General features: G+C 42.8%; 1 protein-coding gene across 2 annotated transcripts in view; it reads left to right on the forward strand.

The window, feature by feature from the left end:
* TADA1 (transcriptional adaptor 1) overlaps positions 1 to 22986 on the forward strand; it is a 448440-nt gene that overhangs the window by 159537 nt on the left and 265917 nt on the right. For both annotated transcript variants that reach the window (XM_044085222.1, XM_044085223.1), the window contains exon 4: positions 15798 to 15895. In XM_044085222.1, coding sequence (XP_043941157.1) covers positions 15798 to 15895 — 98 coding nt within the window. The remainder of the gene's footprint in view (positions 1 to 15797; positions 15896 to 22986) is intronic.

A 22986-nucleotide genomic window follows, 5' to 3' on the forward strand; every position in this document is an offset into this window, starting at 1 on the left:
GTATCTCCTCTTGCTAAAAAGCTCAAAGAGAACAGATTACAATGCCTCGGACATGTGCAGAAAAGCAGAAGACAATATGGTGAAGAAGATTTGAGACAGACAGGAAGAAGGTAAAAAGAAACAAGGATGTCCAGCAAAGAGGTGGATGGATTTTGTGAAAAGATCTGAGACGGTCAGGCATGAGTGTCGATGTAGGCAGGAGTGTAGGTAGCATTGAATCGAGAGAGATGCTGACAATTAACACAATACCCTGACCCCATGTCGAAAATGGGGAACAAGGGGGCTGCTGATTATGATGATATATAACGTGTGTGTGTGTGTGTGTGTGTGTGTGTGTGTGTGAACCAAAGAGTAAAAAGGTCACACTGACACGCCTTTCAGTAAAAACTGCAAGAAAAACCTAGCCTAGCTAGAATTTTCACTGTGTGATATCGTAAACCTCCGGTAATGGAACTCCATAGGTTTATAGATTAGTACTAAGCTAACTGCCCTTGCGAGCCATTTTAAGCCTAACCAATTATCCTTTGTGAGACTCAAACCCTGCACCTTGTGTTTGTAAGGCAAACACCTTAACCATTAAGCCACCCTCCCAACCATGGGGTATATGCAGATGACCCCTTCAGGACATCAGGTATTTCAGCTACATGCCTTCTGAATGTCCGTGACTTTTTTACCTTTTAAGCCTTTATGGTTGTATTAAGGCCAATACAGCCAAATCCCACTAGCTGTGGACATGCATGTTTAGGTTTTTTATTGATCTCATCAGCACAGCATAAGGGGATAGTTTGGCTATACTACAGAAACACATGGTCTTTAAACCCAGCTGATGCCCATAAAGATTAGCTAGACTTTCCACTTATGCTGTGCTGATGAGGTCAGAGCCAAAGATCACTTTGCATTCTTATTAAAAGTAAGAAAACTGGATTCAAGATGGACTTGCTTGTTTAAACCTTGGTTTATAAGTTAAAATGAGATGAGCTCTTTAACACTTGTCAGAACATCAGATGCAAGTATAAATACATAAAATGTGTGTGTTTATATATAGATATATATATAGAATACATGCTTTTATCACACACACACTTGCATACAGTTGTCAGTGTGTGTGTGTGTGTGTGTGTGTGTGTGTGTGTGTGTGTGTGTGTATGCGTAGCAAATATGTACTCATGCAATAAGTAATATGCATGTTTATTTACATACATGAGGTGGGGAATTTTTTTTAATAAAGGATAGTGTCTTTTGGAAAACTAATGGGGACTAAGTTATTATTCCCAAGTACACTTAGATGGCAGAGTTAGGGTGTTTATATGCTTGTGGGGATTGAAGTGTTATTGTAAAGAATAAAATAATTTTTTTTGTTTGCTGGATAAGTATGAGGATCTGATGATTATTATTTATTTATTTGTTTGTTTGCATCTCCATAGGGCCGAGCCCAGTCCCCCTCTGCTTGCACGCAGTTGGCCCATTCATTCCACAGCCACAGGAGGTGGGGCTTCTCGGGTAGTCAGGAGCTCTATGACCCATTCATTCCACAGCCACACGAGGTGGAGCTTCTCAGATAGTCAAGAGCTCTGTGACCCATTCATTTCACAGCCACAGGAGATGGGGCTTCTCAGTTAGTCAGGAGCTCTGGAGGTGGAGCTTCTCAGATAGTCAGGAGTTCTATGACCCATTCATTCCACAGCCACAGGAGGTAGAGCTTCTTGGATAGTCAGGAGCTCTATGACCCATTCATTCCTCAGCTACAGGAGGTGGAGCTTCTCGGATAGTCAGGAGCTCTGTGACCCATTCATTCCTGCATGGGTTTCTCCCATGTGCTCATCCAGTGGCTGTGAGAGTCAGGTGATAAGTAGCTGGTGCTGCGAAGTGGCCTACCATTTCTCCTTCTTGAGCAACCCACTCCCCTGCAGTGGTTTTTCCACGCTCTGCTATAGCTGCCATCTGAGAAGCGTGCCCTCACATACGGAATTCCCCTCTGTTTATGTGCAACTGCACAGACTGTCATTGGCTTGAGAGACTCCAAGGGCAGATAGCTGCTGCGAACGAGCTGTGTCCACATTCCCCAGGATGGATGAGAATTAAGTGCGTACTTTCTCCCATCCTCTCCTGCCAGCTTCTACAGGTGCCTGATACAGTCACTTGGGAGGTAGTTAGGGCTTTATTCTTGTACGCCGCAGAGCAATTCTGAAATCCCATGTTTCACTCTCTCGGAACAGATGCACCTTTCCAGTCTTCAGCTGCTCTCCTTTCACTCGTAAGTGTCTGTGTCTTTATATCTTGTTTGCTGCTTGTCTCTCTCAGAAATTAATAATTTCCCCAGGCTTCCTCAGCTAAATTTAGCCTTGTTCCTGACTAATGTTAGTTGTGCTGATTAATAATGTCCCCAGGCTTCCTCAGGTAACTTTAGCCTTGTTCCTGACTAATGTTAGTTGTGCTGCTTTCATCTCTCTCTCACTTTACTTTTCATTGATTCCGCTGCTCATTCTGTTAGAGCATACCTTGAGGGAGATGTCTTCATTTTATTTCTGGTATGTGTTCCTTCCCTGCATTGCAACTTATCCAGACCCCTTTTTTGCTTCCTGCAATTTGTTGTTATTTAGTGTAGTTGCTAGAACTTATTAAAAAAAAAAAAAGAGGTAAGAAGATTGTATTTGTTAATATAGATGGTTGTGTTATGAGCTGTAATATGCAACCAGTACCAACATTAATGCAGGTGTTTGTCCCTTTCTGAATTGAGCCTTCGTAGGACATCCCTGTCTAGCCCCCCTTCTGCCAGCTCCTTACACTGTGTTTCATCCAATGCGACTGTTTCCCTGGACACTGACTATGTGAGGCTCTTCAGTGCTGTGTTCCATATGCAGATTGATATGCATCTCATCCTGCCTCTCCCTTTTTCTGGGTTGAATGGGGATAGAACCCACCTCCTCAACAAAGCTAGACCTGGCTTCACTTTCATCAAGGTCACCTCATGCCCTGTGGACCCTAATGGCAACAAGGCTCGCACCTTCTCCCGTTTTTGCTGATGGCACTTGGCATGGAAAGAGTCAGCTCTATCTCTCTGAGCAGTGGGTTGGGAGTTGGAGACTTAGCCCTAAGGTTGATGCTGAACTCTACAGTATCAGTTCACAGACTGCAGGTCTTGGCCTTCAATCCCTTTGGCTTAAGCGTACCAGTGTTATCACTGGTAGCAAGGTTGAATGTGTGCCAGAGGCCCATAACCAGTCTTGCATCAGTACAGAGCAGTGTTGGAGCTCTTGGTGCTAAAGTAGGTGTCAGTGTTACAACCTGCTTTGCATACGCTACCACTCCAGTGTTCCACTACCAGTTCCATCCAGAGGCCTCTTCTGTCTGTGTCTGAACCCTTAAGAGCTTCTAAACACAAGGACAGAATGTCAGAAAATCTCCAGCAGAAATAGTGGGAAAATAGAGCTTAACTCCTCCTCTGCATCATCCTAATTAGACTGTCCCTGCTGAAGAGGCCAAGCAAAAGGAAGCACATGGACTCTCATTTGAACTTCCAGAACAAGACATGCACCGTAGGCAGGGCTGATTCCCCTGCCTCCCCATTGTCCTTACGTTTGTCAAAATCCTACAGTTAATGCAGGAAAGGGGGTGGCCACCAGATTGTTCCAATTTCATCTGAGAATGTTGTACAGCAGGCTTTCATATCTCTCACCTCATCTGCCTATGTGGTTCCTCCATGTGGATAACATGATGGGCATTCATCTCCATGGAAATGTGGAGGGAAAACGAAGTTGTGGCTCCTGTGCTTAGGAAGGCACGCAGGATCCCCGAGCCCCTAACGACCAGTATTATTCTGTGTAGAATCCGGTATGGGCTGTTTTGTTGGTGTAATGGTCTTAAAAAAGCTCCAAACCTTCAGAGCCCGTGATCTGTTCCCCACGAAAGGAATTTGAGGAGGTGGTCTGCTTCAGTAGTTAGGATTGTGTGACCTCTTCTTTTACACTTTGGGCCCTTAGCTACCAGACACACATTCTGCAGTTTTAGTGTAGTCCCTGAGGTGAGAAGTATGCTGAATCAGGTGGCTGGTAGTGAGCTGCATACGAAGCTCTTCAGGCAGCTGCTGTTGCTACCACAAGCAGTGGGCAGTCTGCCTGTTCACCTTACCTGTAGTACAGTGGCAGGCGCAGGGAGGGCGGCATGCAGTGGTAATGCATCATCACACCTGGCTCTGCAGCTTGGATTTTCAGGAGAATATCAATGCATCTTTCCTTAATGTTCCTGTTAATGGCAGTGATTTTCTTGGGCTCCAGGGTATGGCTAAACTGGAGGAAAGAACCCTTGCAGCTCTTGCTGTAAAGTTTATTGCCCCTATATCACCCCTTCTAGGAAGCAGAAAATTCTGCATCAGAAGTCAATTAGGAATGGAACTTTCTGCAGCCACTTAAGAAACAGTACGGGCATGTAGGTGTCTTAAGTGCATTTTAACTAGGTCAGTGGGCCACTGATGCTGAAAGTTTGGTCCTATATCCCAACATTAAACTTAGCAAACCCTTACCTTGTGTAGGCAGTTCATATCCTATATCCCATATCAGAAGAATAATTTCAATAGTTACAATCATTTGCTTCCCAAACTTATCTGACAAAGTACTCTGCAGGGAATTTGTAATATCTGCCATCTCGTTTAATTTCCAAAAAATATGTTCAGTTACCTCTCGGTCTTTCCCAACACACCATTTGCTATCTGTCTTAGGAAAAGTTCTCCTTTAATTGCTGGATTTGCTGCATTTAATTGCTGGAACCCTGTGTTCTGAGAGACTGCTTTCCAATCTGTCTGCACATATACAGAGCTGAGTATATTTTTTTGGTTTTAGAGTTTAATTGTTGCTTAGATCTCTGTTGAAACTGTTGTCTCTGTTCTGAGAGACTGCTTTCCAATCTATCTGCACATACACAGAGCTGAGTATATTTTTTTTGGTTTTAGAGTTTGTACTGTTGGTTGTTGCTTAAATCTCTGTTGAAACTGCCCCCCTCCCCTATTTTCTGTTGTGTCTTCAGTTGGTATAACTGGTTTTTACAGCTTGTGTGTTATCTAACCCAAGGTTCACTTGCATAAAATTTGACCTGTATGTAACAGCCTGCATTTAATTGTGGAACCTGTGTTCTGAGAGACTGCCTTCCAGACTATCTACAAATATACAGAGCTGAATATATTTTTTTGGTTTTAGAGTTTAATTGTTGGTTAGATCTCTGTTGAAACTGTTGTCTCTGTTCTGAGAGACTGCTTTCCAATCTATCTGCAAATATACAGAGCTGAGTATGTTTTTGTGGTTTTTAGAGCTTGTACTGTTAGTTGTTGCTTAGATCTCTGTTGAAACTGTTGTCTCTGTTCTGAGAGACTGCTTTCCAATTTATCTGCAAATATACAGAGCTGAGTATATTTTTGTGGTTTTTAGAGCTTGTACTGTTAGTTGTTGCTTAGATCTCTGCTGAAACTGTTCTGAGAGACTGCTTTCCAATTTATCTGCAAATATACAGAGCTGAGTATATTTTTGTGGTTTTTAGAGCTTGTACTGTTAGTTGTTGCTTAGATCTCTGCTGAAACTGTTCTGAGAGACTGCTTTCCAATTTATCTGCAAATATACAGAGCTGAGTATATTTTTGTGGTTTTTAGAGCTTGTACTGTTAGTTGTTGCTTAGATCTCTGCTGAAACTGTTTTGTCCCACCCACCCTCCCTATTTTTGGCTTGTAGTTTAAATTTGGTGGCTTTTGCAGTTGCCCGCCCCACTGTAGATTTGATCTGGGACACTCCCCCAGTCCCATCTCTTTACCACATTCTACCTAATAAACTCTTTCTACGCTTGCTTTTAGTACTTTTTAATTTAATTGCATTTTTTAAACTGTGTTTGGTCTAATATTGCTACATACTCAAGTGTGCTAGCTTGCACTGCATGTGAATTGTTTTTACTACTGTTTTTGCTACTTTTCTGTAAAAAAATAAATAAATAAAAAAACTGTAAGCCTGTTTCCTACCGTTCCTGTAACTAGTGTTCCAGATACAGATTTGCTGTATCCAGGACTGTATGTAAGCTTCTGAGCCCCCCAAAACTTTGTGTGTTGGAGGGAAGCCTTCTAGCTTATCAGTGGGAGTGGTAAGCACTAGGTAACCTATCTACCACAATAAGAGTGGTTCTGGCCCAGAAATTGTAGTTATTGGCCGTTTGGGCAATCTCTTCCATCTCTCTCTACTTTCTGATTTGAAAGCCTGCATTTGCACTTGTTTCTGTCCTGTAACTCATCTAGTACAGATACAGATTCATAGTTTTAGCAGTTAAATTTACTTATTCGTTCTCAGCACTTTTTCAGAACTTGTAAGCACTAAATAAGCAACTAATTACTATAGCACTCAACCTTCCTCATTACCTAGAGGAAAACAGTTTTTGTACTCACGTTTCTCACTTGCTTAGAGAAAAACAGCTCTTGTACTCACTTTCCTCACTTATCTAGACCAAAATGTTCTTTTTTAATCAGGCATGGCCAAGGGTCAGCTCCCAGTGTTCTCTCCTGTCTATCTGATGAATCTGGGCATCTTGAGGCAATGTAGAAATTGCCTCATATACACAGACAACCCTCTCCTCCTACCACCCAGCACTACAACCTGTGAGAGATGCACTTATCTAGCCAAACTGGAGGTAAAGCTCTCTCCAACTAAGACTGAACTTGACAGTCATGAGGAGAAGGTAAACATTTGCACCACACCACACTCATCACATAGTCTCACTAAATCTACACCACCAAAATCCACACATAGTAACACAAAAACATTCGCCGAGGCTCTCAATAATAATCTGTCTAAGCAACAGAGACCTCCAAAGCAGAAACGCAAGCAACCTCCATCCCCCAACACAACCCAAATGACACATAGCCCACAGACTCGGTGTGCCAGTCAACCACAGCCAATAAGGCAAAACAACGTACCCAACACACTAGTCATAGGGACTCTATAGTCAGGCACACTGATGTCCCACTCACCAGGCTAAACAAGGAGAAGGGTTACTGTCAGCTGTCTGTTGAGTGTCAGGATCTGCCACATAACCCATGCACTCTGGTCACCCCACAACAAGTACAAATATGACTCTGTCATTGTCCATGTTGGTGTGAATGACCTGAGACATACCTCCCTATACTACATGAAAAGAGATGTGGAAGAGCTCTTCGATCTTGTAGCCCAGGCAGGTATGACCATAGCCCTGAGTAGCATTCTGCCATTGCCCAGAATGATGCTGCAGTACAAGGACAAAATTATTGACTTCAACAATTGGCTAAGCTTCTGGTGTCATTCTAAGGGGATCCAGTATCTGTCTGTTTGGGATGACATGGTCGACAGACCATGATGCTTTGCCACATATGGCCTGCACCTGTCGCCCCTGGGATTCTGGATACTGGCTAAGGCTCTTGCTGCCCCTATAGTGCCTTTTTTAGGCAAGGTTCAAATAACAAATTCACCACCGTAACAGGAACAGGCAAGCAAAAACTGAGGGTAATGCTACTCAATGCTAGAAGTCTAAATCTCAAAATGCACTCAGTCAAGGCACTCCTTAAAATGGAGAACATCGATATCTGTGGAGTGACTGAGACCTGGTTCAAGGCTCCAGAGAGCACCCCTGCACTACCAGGCTATAACTCATACCACACTTTTCGGCCATGTAACCTGGTCCGAAACACCAAAGGTGGAGGTGTGTCCATATTCATTAAGGATATCCACACCTCGAGGCTAGTTGCTCAGCATAAGTCATCCAAGGTTATCCAAGTGCAACTAACTCTGGGCAAAACTGCAATCCAAATTGTAGCTTGCTACAGATCCCCCACCATGCCCCAAGATTCCCACTCCTTTTTTCTTGATGTACTGGAAAATATTAGGGTTCAACCAAACACCCTAGTAATAGGTGACTTCAACTACCCCACCATTAACTGGGAAAACTACTCGTGTACCAACTCTTTAGCTCAACGCTTTCTGGAATTCATAAACTCCAATGCCCTGGATCAACTTATCCACACCCTCACCAGGGGCAACAGTATCCTAGACCTAGTCATTACCAACATGAGTGACCAGTGTTCCACACCAGAAGTCCAACTCCTCGTTGGTCTGATCCAACCATAAGCTAATCACCCTTGATATCCACATCTCTGCTCCACCCCCCATTAAGGAGACCACGGTAAAAATATTCTCCAAAGCCAACTTCATGCTTCTTAAGACAGAAGTGGTGAACTTCATGACACCCATGCAGATTGACAATGCAGTTACAACTGCTGAATCCTACACAAATGCACTCTTTAAGCACTTACACGAGTGCATGGATCGTGCTATCCCAAACAGAACCAAGATACTATCCTCCAAAAAAAGGAAGCCAATCTGGTGGTCCCCTGCCATAAACTGTACAATAGAAGGAAGAAACTGTTGCAAAAGAGAGTAAAATCCCATGAGTGGAGGAGCTCCCTGGTCAGCCTCAGTAAGAAGCTGAGTTCCCTTATAAGATCCTCCAAAGCTAGCTATGAAAACAAAATCGCCACTAATTCTAAGGACAACCACAAAGTATTTTATAGCTATGTCAAGAATCTCGATGGCAACACCCAGATCTGCTCTGAGTTACAGCACAACGGCACGAAAATTACAGAACCAACTGATATTGCCAACATCTTGGCAGATAGGTTCAGTGCTAACTGTACCCCCCCCACCCCCACCCCTTAAAGGGCCCATATCTATACTGTAAGAATGCAGAGTCCCTGTAATCACAACTATGCAGGTAAAAGCTGCACTCCCTAAAGCCAAAAACACAGCATCCATGGGACCGGACAATATCCCAGGCTGCGTTTTACACGAACTTCAGAACGAACTGGCTCCCACGTAAGCACCATGTTCAATAATAGCCTCGTATCAGACTTTGTGCCCACTGAATGGCGCACAGCAACAGTTATCCCACTCCACAAAGGGGGAGCCACCACTGGTCCCGGGAACTATCGACCTATTAGCCTGACAAGCCTGGTCTGCAAGGCCATGGATCGTATCATTATGGAACTCATAAACAAAGACATTGGTAACCTCCAAACTCTGGATCCCATCCAGTTCGGGTTTGTGAAAGGCAGATCATGCCTCCTGAACCTGATCGACTTCTTTGAGGCAGTCACCAAAGCCGTAGATGAGGGTAAGGTGGTTCACATAGCCTATCTTGACCTTGCCAAGGCTTTCGACACCATCCCCCATTCTGGAATTATAGCTAAACTAGGTGTAAATCCCTACGTCACAAGATGGGTTGCCAACTGGCTCACTGACAGAACTCACACTGTAAAAGTTGCAGACTCCAAATCTGACCTCAAAGCAGTGACAAGTGGAATACCACAGGGTTTTGTCCTGGGACCTCCCCAGTTTGGTATCTACTTCTCTGAAGTACAGGCTAACACAGAAGGCCTTTGGCTAACAAAGTTCACAGGTGACTGCAAACTAGGAGCCATAGTCAAGTCCGCAAATGATGTGGACATCCTACAGAAGGGCCTTGCTGAGACATTTGCCAAAAAGTGCAGTGTCATCCCCTTGGTAAAAACTCTGTACCCATGAACTACCACATAGGCAGCAATCTACTTAACACTGAATGTGTGATAAGAGACCTTGGGACCCAGGTGGACAGTAGTCTCTCCTTTGATAGTCACATCGCCGCAGTAGTCAGGAAATCCTTCTATGTGGCACACCTCATTGTAAAAGGGTTCTCATCCAGGAAAAGAGGTCATTGTTCCCCTCTACTCGACACTCATTAGACCCGTTATAGAGTACAACACCCCTTTTGGAATGTACCTCACAAGACATCTGCAGCAGCTGGAAAGGCCACAGAAGTACCTCACAAAGAGGATTACTGGACTCAAACAAATGCCCTACACTGAATGCCTCAAAAAACTCCAGCTTTACTCCGTAGCATATCGCCTACTCCATGGTGATCTCTGCCTAACATATAAAGCTATGTCAAACCCAGAGCTGTTGGACATGCTACACCTAAAGAAATCCCAATCCCTCCGAGCTACACACTCTCTAGGGACCTAAACCTTGTCACCACAATAAACAGAACATGCTGGAGGGATAGATTCCTGTCCCAGAGACTTCCCATACTCTGGAACAGGCTACCCATCTATGTCAAGCAAAGTTCTTCATTAGCACTCTTCAAGAAAAGTCTTGATGAGTGGATGGGAAATAGGAAATACACCCTGGGGATCACTTCTGTGTCTCTGCTCGACAGTGGCACAGGAAAATAACTTTCTTGGGTGGCGTAAGCCAGGGAACCTTGTTGGCTAGGCTTACGTAGGCCCTTGGGCTGATAGCCTAGTACCTACCTATGAACCTAAGTCTGTTTGAGGTGTAAAAACTCCTATGCAAATACCTCCATGAAAAATCCTAAACCTTCTGGACTGCATTGCATATCTGGGGGTTGTACAGATGTCCTCCCACTTATTTGTAAATTGCCTTTCCAGTCTCTGTCTCTCTTCTCAATCTTTTTTAACCTCTTCTGATTAAGTTTTGTAATTATCATGCAATAGTTTACATGCCTTACTTAATTATCCTTTTTTAACAGCAACTTCTGTTCTAGACTCCGTTGTGAACTCAACCAAAGCAGATCTTTCACTCCCTTTCTGTTTGCCTATACTTTATCAATCCCTGGTCTGTAACCTGCAGCCCAAACTTCTGCTCGGCCTTGTCCCACTGTTTTACCTCCCCCTGCTTCCAGTACCTTAGTTCCTTTCCTAATTTTTTTCTAATACATCCCAGCCCCCACTTACTTATTTTCTATACCCCTTTTTGCAGTCATCCCTAAGGGTAAGATTTTGTCACTTGTTGGCTTAAGTTTTTATAATGCATTCTACTCCTTTATAAATATGATATTCTGTTTGATTGGGTTATTCTCCTTATGGACCTGCATCCACAATCCTTTTCTGTTCTTATTTATTGCTCCCCTGTTCAGTTTTGTTCGTCATTCCTTTCCACTTTGATTTATAACCTTGTGTTTGAGTTTTGTATAAGAGCCTCAACTAAGTAGCTCTGATGTTTCCCTTCAAATTAGGTTAACCTAAACCACCTTGTCCTGTGGGGAGAATTGCTACACTTGCCTCTTCTGTCTCGGATAATTAATGAAAAGTTAAATGAGTTTATCATCCACAATTTCTCTTTTGGTTGATAAAAAAATATATACCTGCCCTGTATATGAAACTAAAGGGACTAAAATATTTCCACATATTGCATCTTGCAATCCATATCTATAATCAAGAGCTTCCAGCTTCTCTGTTTCTGTATTATCTTTTTAGTCTCTTTCCACATATTAGCTGCCATGGTAAATCCTTTTAAATTCATACATGTAAATACTTCTATCTGTTGCCCCCATAAATAGGGGTAATGCTAAACTGATTTGTGTGTGTACAGAGTTTACGTCTGTAGCCTTTGTTTTAATCTTCATTTATTTTCTATCTAGAAAGGACCTGACACTACTTAACATGTTCTACAACACTGAATGTCCTTTTTTGGATTTGTCAAGTAGAAAATAATATAATTTGCAAATAAAGCCAGCTTTTCTTGATTACCATGTCAATTATATCCTTGATGTTGTGAATTCCTTATTCTCTTTGCTAATGGCTCTAAACATGAAGCAAATAACACAAGGGACAGAGGACATCCTTGAATGGTTCCTCTGTTTAAACACTGCTTGCTGGAGAGAAAAAAACACCCACCTTAATTCTTGCCTATGGCCCTTCATATATATCCTCCTTATTAACCCTGTTATTTTATAAGGGAACTCAAATACTGCCATTACCTTACCCCTAAAATGCCAGCTGACTCTGTGGATTGCTTTGTCTACATCAAGACCCGCCAAGAATGGTGGCACTTTCTTACAATACGCTTCCCTCTGCATCATCATTATTCAGTTACTGTTGTCAAATGGTTTCCCTGCACAAAACCACATTGATCCATTTCTGTCACATATGGCAACACCTTTGCTATTCTGTTGGTCACTGTAGTCATAGTTTAAAACTATAAATTGTGTATATGAAGCTGGGTATGAAGGATCTTCATCCTGTTTGAGTAGTGCAGCCACTACAAGTTTCTTCCGAGGTGCTGCTACTATCCTCACCCCTTAAAATAAGTGAAATAAAGCTCTCTGTCATTTTCTTCCCTGGTAACGTTTAAACTTCCACAGGAACACCACAAATTCTTCCCAGTTGTCTGGTTATATATCAACACTTTTATCTCTTCCTGTCATAGCTGTTATTGAACCTCATCCATTGGTGTAGGTCTTCCAGAAAGGTTTCCATTTGTGCCTTTTCTTGGTTTCCCCATTCATCTGCTTTAAATTGACTTTCATAAAAAATACAAAATACCTCTAATACAGCTACAGATTTTCTGGTTATTTTTCTTGTCATTGGCTTTTTTAGTTTGGCAACAACCCTTTCTGCTTTCTATTGCCAGAGTCATTGTGCTAAAAGATTTTTTGTTCTGGAGTTGTTATTAGGGAAATACCTGCTTAACAGCAACCTTTGTAAACTCATATATGTTATACAAATACTCCTTTATGTTCCCTTTAGCACTCTGCAGTTGCATCTGTTCGTGTTCTGTAAGGTACCCCTTTGTCTGCAATGTGCTAACCCTTTAAGTAATCCCCATTACTTCTTTCCTATATTTCTTTCTCTTGTTTCTAACATTGTTAAATGCCGTTTTCATTTCAGCCCGCTCACTAGCGATCAGTTCTGAATAAATTTCCGTTAATAACTCAAGTAATTTCTGCTATCCTTTCATTAAATTTCTGTCTTTTTAAAAGATTGATGTCTGTTTTACTTTATTACCTTTCATTTTTAGCGTAGTCTTTTTGGTGCATGGTCTGAAATTACTAGATGTGTTTCAAAGCTTTCAATTAAATGCTCTTGCTCTTGTGAAATATAATTTCTATCCAGTTTAGACCAGTTATTGTACCTTAGGGAATAATATGGAAATTGTGTCTGAGTTCCTGCTAGTAAATTCACATATTCTGTTGTGAATATTCTCGTATATTTCTTCAGAAATCTATCATTTGTTGTATTTTCCCTTCTAGGCTCCCCACTCTATCCTTGCTGTTGCACACCAGGTTCTGGTCCCCACCCATAAATAATATTCCCCATTGAAAGCTAATTATATTTCCCCAAATTTTTCTAAGCTCCATAGTAATAGGTGGAATTTGAATACGTACCAGTGTAATCCCCCTCCACTACCAATAAATCATTATTAAAACAAGTCTACCATAACTTACTTTCTTTTCTTCTCAGTCAGTATTCTTATCCCATTGCCTTTGTCCCTGATACTCTGCTGAGTACTTGTTCTGAGGTTCTTTCTTTACCAAGTGTGCATATTCATTTCTGTCCAAATGTGTCTCCTGCAACAATGTTATTTGTACCATTCACTTCATGTAATTCATTGTTCTTTGATTTTTGTCTAAACCTGCAATACCATTTACATTCCTTGATAAGACTGATAAGGTGATCATTTCAATAAAAAGCTATTACTTTCACATATTCTACTCTATAGTTCTTCTTAACATATGTTTCCAGCTTGCAACATATATACAAATTCTAATGCTTGGCAGACTGATCTTGAGTGCAATTGACCCATCATTTCTGTCTAAACTTGTGTCAGATTTTCACAGACTTTTTAATTTCTTTAAAAACATTCAAGAAACAAAGAAGAAAAAATAAAAATAAACAAACTAGAAAAAAACTAAATTCACGCTCAAATTCCCAACCATCTTAACTTACACCAGGCACACCAAATTATATATGTTTTCTGAAAAGGAAAGTTTACTCCTCCATATTGCTACACTTTCAGGATTTACATGTTTTAAAGCTAGGTTTAATCATGTTAGAGCCTACGTACCATCTGTCTTTATCCTATCTGCATTTCCTTTACAGATGTGAAAAACACTTTGCATGTTTGCAGTTAACTGATTTTTTTAGCCTTAAAAAAAAGTGCACTGGCTACCTTTAAATTAATAAACTAAACTGTACATTGTTGCATTTAATATTGAAGTAGTAAAGCTCCTGGGGAAGCAGCTACTTGCAAAAGTATTCACTTTCTTCTGTGTCGTATTTCATTTTTCACTGAGTTTGTTGTCACTCCTCTTTTAAATACTTTCATGAAGTTTCTTACACAAATGCCTCTGGGCACATTGCTCAGTCGTTCCTGATTAATTGCATCATTCTGTAGACTCACTGTTTCCCACTATAGGCATTTGATGAGAAAAAAACAGCTAGCCTCTCAAATGCAAGAAGCAGTGCTTTTCAAATGCTAGAAAGCTATATTTTTCATGCTTTCCAATAGTTTGCTAAGGAAAAAAAATATATATATCCTTATTTGTAGTGTAAAGGGTTAGTCTATATTTCCACATGTGCAAAAACACAGTAAATTATTCTATTTTAATACACATAGTATGATCAAGACATTTTTACACCCCCAACAGTTCAAAGTCAGGACATTGTATTATTTATCCAGCTTTTGTCTTACTACAGTATAAACAATGGCTACATTACAGCCAGAAAAGTACTTTAATATCACTATCATAAACAGTTACTAGTTAGACTCCACCCACTGCAAAATTAAAATACCTCAGCATACTCTGTGGTCCTTCTTTACAATATAACATGCAGTTTACTTCATTAAATTTATTATAGACTTTGCTAAGAACAAATGTTTTGTTTTACTTAGTTACATCTTCAATCCCTTCATTATACTTCTAAACAATTGATTGCATCATGTTTTAATATAGCAAATATATTGAGCAGTGTCAGTGGTGCAACAGGCAGCACACTTGCCTTTGGTGCAGAAGGGCGTGGGTTCTGTTCCCACCCCAGGTAGCAGGTAACAGTGCTTCATGGAGCGGGGTGTTGAACTGAGTGTGTCTTCCTTCTACCAAGGTCCTATCTTTTTGAGTTAGTGGTAGCTCAGGTGGATGAAAAAGATCCCATGGGACCTATAGAAAAGAGTAGGGGAGGTGTCTCAATGCCCTGGCCAAATTTCTTGTAGAAGTATAAATACTACCTTAGGTCTGTCCTGAAAAGAGGCTGCTAGCCTAGTGGGACTAACCCGGGCAACAAAAAATAGATAGATAAATAAAAATAAAATAAAATTGAATGTATCTATACATAATGCATGCACAGCTGCAACGTGAACTTATTTGAGCCCTTTTGCAAGGCATTGCAAATTAAGTGTGATTTTGAGGTCTTGGTCTTCCTGTGGAGTTACATTTATTTGAGATATCATTTCAGGATGTCTACCGATTATTCTTTCCTCTATTGGTGAAAGAGGATGAACCAGACAGTGTGAGGTTTGAAATGTAGTGTACCTCCATAAAAATAGGTCTGCATGGTTTGGTTCATCCTCCTTAAAATCCCTGGCCACTTTCTTTCTGGCCTGGTGAGGGTCCTCCTAGGCATTCTTGGCATATGGTGAGTGTGTTTGTTTGCCCTCCATTTTTATTGGCATGCTCCAGATCTGGAGTAAAACAGAGGGACTTATGGGTAAAGGGGAGGAACTGAAACGTGGGAATGTTTTATTGATACAGAGGAAATTGAAAGCTGGTGGTTGTCATAATGGCAGAGGAGGATGAATCACAACTATGCAGATCTGTCATTAGGTGGGTTTATAACTTTTGATTCATTCCATTGATTACACCAGTGACTTGGGCTTCAGAACATGCTAGGTAATACAGTTATAGCTTGTTAATGTTTGCAGTTATAATCAGGTTGATAAGATCTGACTTCATTGTTCTTTTTCCACTAGATTGCACAGGCTCACTGCCGTGGAATGCTAGCTCTGCTGCAAAACCTGGAAAATCCAAAGGCAAGAAGAAGTTTTCTTCTGTTAGACAGAAATTTGACGTAAGTTGCAGTTCCATATTATCCTAAACAGATTTTATTAGTGAAAGATGACATCATTGTCTCCCACTGAAGGCATGTAATATGGCTAATAGCCTCTCAAACGCAAGAAGCAGTGCTTTTCAAACACTAGAAAACTATATATTTTTTCATGATTTCGAATTGTTTGCGAAGGAAAAAATAAAAATATCCTTATATGCAGCATGTTTAAGAAGTGACAATGTAGCTGAGCACAGACCTCACTCGGATTACTCATAAATGTTTAGAGGGTTATCGAAGCCATTGTAGCGAGACATGTTTTTTGTTAATAAATGTTTTTTTTTATTTTATACCCAAGAGTGCTGATTTCCTTTTGCCCCTGTATGGCAGTAAAGTTCTAAAGTGATTATGTCAAGATCTAGTGTGCAGTTTCACTGCAGCCTTGTCCTCTACAAGTTTTTCATAGAGTTGTCATTATCAGGATCTTCTAAGTGTCAGGAAATAGACTTCGTGCCAGAGTTGGATTTCATTTAGGAAGTGTTTGTGACTTGTCTTAGCCTGTGTGACCTGCAGGCACATGTAGTCTCCTTCACTTTCTCAGTAGATGTCCTTCTATTCCTATGTTCCAGTGTTCATACTGTGGGATTTCCCGCCTCAGGCGACCCGACGTTGGCTCCTATACAAAAGCTTAAGCCTGGCTGCTGCAGGTGCGTGGCACTTCACACACAGGGCGATGAACCAGGGACCATGAATGTGATGTTTGCACACACAGACCTCAGAACTTTTCAGCCGCAGATGAAGTTGGCTTTGACAGTTTCGCTCCTACGACCAAAGACTTTAATTTCAAAAAGATAAGTACCCTATTGGGGTTTTTCTTGCGTACGTACGCTTTAGCTTGGTTGCTGTAGATTCTCTTTTAGCCGATGTCTGAGAAAAAGAGCAAATGTAATTGCAGGTGTTAGATGCTGCACAAAGACTCTCATGACGAAGAGATACAATACCCCACTCGGGCATTATAGATAAGCTCACCAGCTTAAATATAAACCCCTATGTCATTAGATGGGTTGCAAACTGGCTCAAGGACAGAACCCACATGATTAGAATTGCTGGAGCCATGTCAGACTCTGAACCAGTTACAAGTGGCAACCCACAAGGCTCAGTCCTGGGACCTCTCTTGTTCGGTATATATTTCTCGGAGGTACAGGCCAACACGGAAGGACTGTGGCTGACCAAGTTCGCAGATGACTGCAAACTGGGCCACATAATCGACTCTCCAGCCAACACAAGCATCCTCCAAAAGGGCCTCATAGAAACAGACAACTGGTGCCAGAGCAATGGCCTCAAGCTAAACGCCAAAAAGTGTATAGTCATCCCTTTGGCAAAAACAAGGTGCCCACAAATTACCACATAGGTGGTAATCCATTAAGTACAGAAAAAGTAATTAGGGACCTGGGGACCCAAGTTGATAGCAATCTCTCATTTGACAGCCACGTGGCCAAAGTGGTTAGAAAAACATTTTATATAGCCCACATAATCATGAAGGGATTCACATCTAGATGAGGGGAGGTCATCGTGCCTCTTTACTCATCCTTCATCAGGCCCATAATTGAGTACAATGCCCCTTTTGGGATGTACCTTACCAGACACCTGCAGCAACTGGAAAGACTTCAAAAGTACCTCACCAAGAGAATCAAAGGGCTCAAACAGATGCCATATGCTGCCTGGTTAAAGAAGCTCCAGCTCTACTCAGTGGCATACCGCCTGCTCATAGGCAATCTGTGCCTGATGTATAAAGCCATGTCCAACCCGGAATTAATGGGCATGCTGCACCTCAGAAAATCCAAATCCCATCAAGCTACGTGCACGAGAGACTTGAACCTCAGCACTGAAATAAATAGGACATGCTGGAGGGACAGATTCATAACCCAGAGGCTCCCTTCACTCTGGAATAAAATCCCAGTCCAGGTTAGGCAGAGTCCCTCATTGACTCTCTTCAAGAGGAATCTTGATGAGTGTATGGGAGATCGTAGGTTTACCCCGGGTATCACTTCTGTGTCACTGTTAGACAGAGGCACATTATACTAACCTCGAAAAAGGGCATAGCAAAATTAATTTAAAATGGGTGGCGAAAGCCAAACACACTCTGGCTATGCTTATAAATGCCCTAGGGCAGATAGCCTAGTATGAACCTATGAACCTATGACTGGTGTGCGTTTTGCTTAGGTAAGGAGCACGATCATAAGGCCTGCTCCATTTGTCAGTCCTTCATACCAAAAACCTTACACAGCCGGCTGGCCGCATTAAATTTGTATTTGGAAAATCAAAGATTAAAATGTCTCACTCTCAGGATGGATCCCGAGTTAGCCACCTAAGCCGAACAGCCGAGGAAGAAGGCCAAGGTTTCCATACCTACTCCTGATGCCGCTTCGCCATCGGATGTCCCGCTGATTACCAATATAGGGGCCAAGGGACATCCAATTACTCCATCAGCTTCGACGGTTCCTCTGAAAGAGGCTGTTCCGGCAGCCATGGAGAGCACGTCCGCAGAGTTAATCCAGATGCCGGGCACAACCGATGTCGAGGGGGAACCATTACTTGGTCAGCCAACCAAGACCTCTCCTACTCCAGCCCAGACCTCTGTCTCTAAGCCTACCCCTGCACCCATGGCAACAAAGAGAAAACAAAAAACTACACACTTGAGCCCTACGCCTCAAGGTGCTCCAGATTGGCAGTCGTTTACCAATTCCTTAATGCAGGCCTTTATGGCCCTTAGGCCCACAGGCCCTGCATCTGCCAACATTACTGTGTTGAGCCCCAGGCTAGCCTCTGTTTCCTCCGTACCTTTACCCACTACTCAACTGAGAGTAGAAGAAGAAGGACCTGACCAGTCCTCCTCTTCTGAGGAATCAGTTTCCTATGTCTCTCAAATTGCTTCTCCTGTGGATTCTTCCTCCCCGGATGAAGAATCTATTGAAGGAGATTCCCCACCAGAGGGCATTATCTTTGGGGAAACTATTTCAAAAATGAAAAAGTATTTCGTGGGATACTACCTTAATGTCAGATACCCAGAAAAGATATTTTGAACTGTTGCAACTTGTCTCCTTTAGCTATCCCTCCTGTGATTCCAGCCTTCCTGAATGCCTTTAACTCAGTCTCCAAGAATCCAGATTCTCAACCTCCTGCCCCTAAAAGGCCAGATAGATTTTACAAAGTTTCTGGTGAAACCTCCCCTGGCTGACCCATCAGTTATTGCTGTGTCCCCAGACAGACAGTCTAGGCAATTGCTTTCTGCTTCACTTTTCCCACAGATAAGGACAGCAAAAACCTGGACAGAATGGGTAAGAAGGTATACACCTCCTCTACCCTGGCCTTCAGGGCTATCAGTTACCAAACCCACATAGTTAAATATGCCCTGGGCCTGGTCTCCCAGGCTTCCACCTTGCTGGCTTGTACCCCAGACAGTCCAACAAATGCTGACATTGCAACAAAACTGTCTCTAGCTACACAAGTAGCCAGACACTCTATCAGGTGCAGTCATGATGCAGCAGAGGCCTCAGCCAGGTCTGTTGCTTCTGCATCTGCTTTGTGCAGATACTCCTGGCTTTGCCTACAACCTCTACTTTCTGCATCTGCTTTGTGCAGATACTCCTGGCTTTGCCTACAACCTCTACCAGATGATTTTAAATCCAAAATCATGGATGCTCCACTGGACCACATCCTTTTTATTTGGAAAAAATTCAGCAAAACGTTTCAAAAACTTAACAAGAGAAAAGCAAAGAACTGCAGGACATTAAGCATCTGCTAGTGTCCCCCTTCCCTAGATATTACAGGAACTGTCTGGCAGAAACATCATTTATCAGAAGGACTCCCTCAACGTCATGTCCTTCCTCCTCAAGGCCGTGTAGGGGATCCAGGAGATGGCTTTACTCCAGACCCTCCAACTCTCAGCCCCCAGCCAAGCAGCCCTTTCCAGACAGATGGGGCCCCTCTTCTGCATGACTGTCCTGCTCAACTGCATCTGTTTGCCCGCCTTACCCACTGCCTTTCCTTCTGGAAAACCATTACCTCAGATCTTTGGATTCTTTCCATCATCCAAAAAGGATATTTTCTGTCCTGGAAGGAAAAAGCAAAAAGGATTCCTTTCCCTCCAAAAAATCAGCTTCATCTATTCCCTCTCATTTTGAAAGAACTCATGACTCTAAGAACTATAGAACCAGTTCCCTCAGGACAGGAAGGACAAGGCTTCTATTCCCGTCTTTACTTAGTTCCAAAAAAGGATGGCCCTTGGAGACCAATCCTGGACTTATCCTATCTGAACCTGTTCCTAAAGATTCTCTCCTTCAGGATGCTCTCCCTTCAGACTTTTCCCCTTATCCCCCTCCCAAGCCTTCATGGTCATTCTAGACCTAAAGGATGCTTACATGCACATCAGGCCATCCCACAGGAAGTTTCTGCGCTTTACTGGCCACTCTTCACACTTTGTTTACAGTCTTGCCCTTTGGCTTGTCTGCGGCTCCCAGAGTTTTCACAAAATGCTTGGCCTCAGCCATTTGCCTAGTGCAGAACCAAGGGAGTACAGATCTACCCTTACCTGGATGACATTCTCATTCTGGCAGAATCAGAGTCCACCCTGCAAACCCATCTCAAGTTCACCATGTCTCTCCTTCACAATTTGGGAATCACCCTAAACCTTCAGAAATCTTCTCTTCTTCCTCAACAGGACAACGTTTTCCTAGGCTGCAGGATCAGAACAGGCCTGATGCGATCTTTTCTCCCATCGGACAAAGTGCAGTCCCCTCTCCACCCATTTTCAAAGCCTATTTTCAGAATCTCGTCTGTCTGCAAGACGGTTTCTACAATTTCTAGGTCTTATGGTGGCCACTATTCCCATGCTCCCATTAGCAAGAATGCACATGAGAAAATTCCAGTGGTACTTTAAGAATGTGTGGTCTCAGAGCCAACATCCACTAGACAAACTCATTCCCTTTCTGTCCTGCTTAAAAACAGAACTAAAGTGTTGGATTCAGCATATTTCACAGAACCAGTGCATTCCTCTGCTTCTTCTTCCCACCACTCAATCCAAACGCACAGATGCATCAGACCTAGGGTGCAGGGCAACATTACAGACTTCAGGGTACAACAGTGTTGGCCCCCTGCCATGCAAAAGCAATACATCAGTGTCAGAGAAATGACTGCTGTCTTGCTGGCTGTAAAAGCTTCCTCCCCATCTTGCAACCAGGGCTGCTCCACATTGTAACAGACAAACATGACTGTCTTGTGTTACCTCAGCAAACAAGGAGGGACAAAGGCATACCAGTTATGCCGGATAACCCTACAAATCTGGAGTCTGGCAGCCAACCACAACCTTTTCCTGCAGGCCTCTTACATCCCCTCTCAAGAAATAAACAAGCAGACTTGCTCAGCAGAACATCCTCTCTGCAACACGAATGGATGTTGCACAGGGATACCTTCCTAGACATCGTCCACCAGTGGGGCACACCTCAAGTGGATGTGTTTGCCTTCCCCCAGAACAGACAACTAAACAAATTCTGCACCAGGGATCACAGTCCACTAGCCTGGAGAGTGAATGCCTTCAGGTTTCTATGGAGGGGAATGCTCCTGTATGTATTTCCTCCCTTCCCTCTAATACAAAAGGTCCTTCTGAAAATCAAGAAGGGACAACCAAAAATCTTGCTGGTGACTCCCTATTGGCCAAGGCAACACTGATTCCTCCTTCATTCCCTAGCCAAGGGCAATTACCACAAGTTACCCAACAAGGTGGACCTACTAATGCGACAAAAGGGATCTCTTGTTCACCCCCAGCTGTCCTTGCTGCACCTTGTTCACCCCCAGCTGTCCTTGCTGCACCTTGTTCACCCCCAGCTGTCCTTGCTGCACCTTGTTCACCCCCAGCTGTCCTTGCTGCACCTGACTCTTTGGGTGATCAACTTCTGATCCCTTTCAGACAAAACTACTCGGAGGGCGTGCTGTTAGTCTTGAGGGAGGCCAGGAAACCAACAACTAGAAAAAACTATTTGTCTAAATGGCAGAGATTCTCAAAATGGTGTTCTCTTAAGGACAGGGACCCTTTTCAGGTGAATCCCTCACTTGTCTTTACCTCTATATGTGAGCTCATTAATGAAGGACAAGCATACTCTTCATTGGAAGTCCACCTTTCTGCCATTTCAGCCTGTTTGCCTTTACAGCCACCATTGCTTTCCAGACTGGATGGTAAATTTTTCCTGAGAGGAGTCTTGCATATCAGACCACCATGAAAACCCATCCCTCCTCCCTGGGACCTCAATTTTGTGCTGGAAAAACTCTCCTTACATCATTTTTGAGCCAGCCAGCACAGCTTCTATACAAATGTGCACATGGAAAAGAATTCTTTTAGTGGACATTTCCTCTGCTAGAAGAGTGTCTGAACTACAGGCCCTCATGGCCTGTCCTCCTTACACCACCTTCCACAATGACAGGGTGACCTTGCACACAAACCCTTCCTTCAGGCTGTCACCAAACAAACCATTCCTGTTGGATCAGGAAATCCATTCTCTTCTGCTACTCACATCATGGCAAACAATTGCCTCAAGGAGTTAGAGCTCATTCCACTAGAGGCATGGCTACCTCCAATGCCTTTCTTTCATGGAAGCAGCTACCTGGTCTACAGTTCACACTTTCACAAAATACTGCAAGCTAGACCAAGTCTCCAGGTCCAGAGCAGGATTTGCCAGGGCAATCCTGCAGGGACTCTTGGAATCCTCTACCTCTACCCCCTCCCTTCACTCCCTCTAAGCTGTGGTACCCTCACACAGAATGAATACTGCAACATAGGAATAGAAGGACATAGAATAGTTGTGTAAAATCTTACCATAACCACAGATGTCATTCTCTTCCATGTTGCAGTATTCCTACCTACCATGACCATAGATGTCCTTCTATTCCATGTTGCAGTATTCCTACCTACCATGACCATAGATGTCCTTTTCTTCCATGTTGCAGTATTCCTACCTACCATGACCATAGATGTCCTTCTCTTCCATGTTGCAGTATTCCTACCTACCATGACCATAGATGTCCTTCTCTTCCATGTTGCAGTATTTCTACCTACCATGACC

Source organism: Protopterus annectens, chromosome 10.part0, assembly GCF_019279795.1.
Source record: "Protopterus annectens isolate FY-2018-M chromosome 10.part0, PAN1.0, whole genome shotgun sequence".
NCBI lineage: Eukaryota > Metazoa > Chordata > Ceratodontiformes > Protopteridae > Protopterus > Protopterus annectens.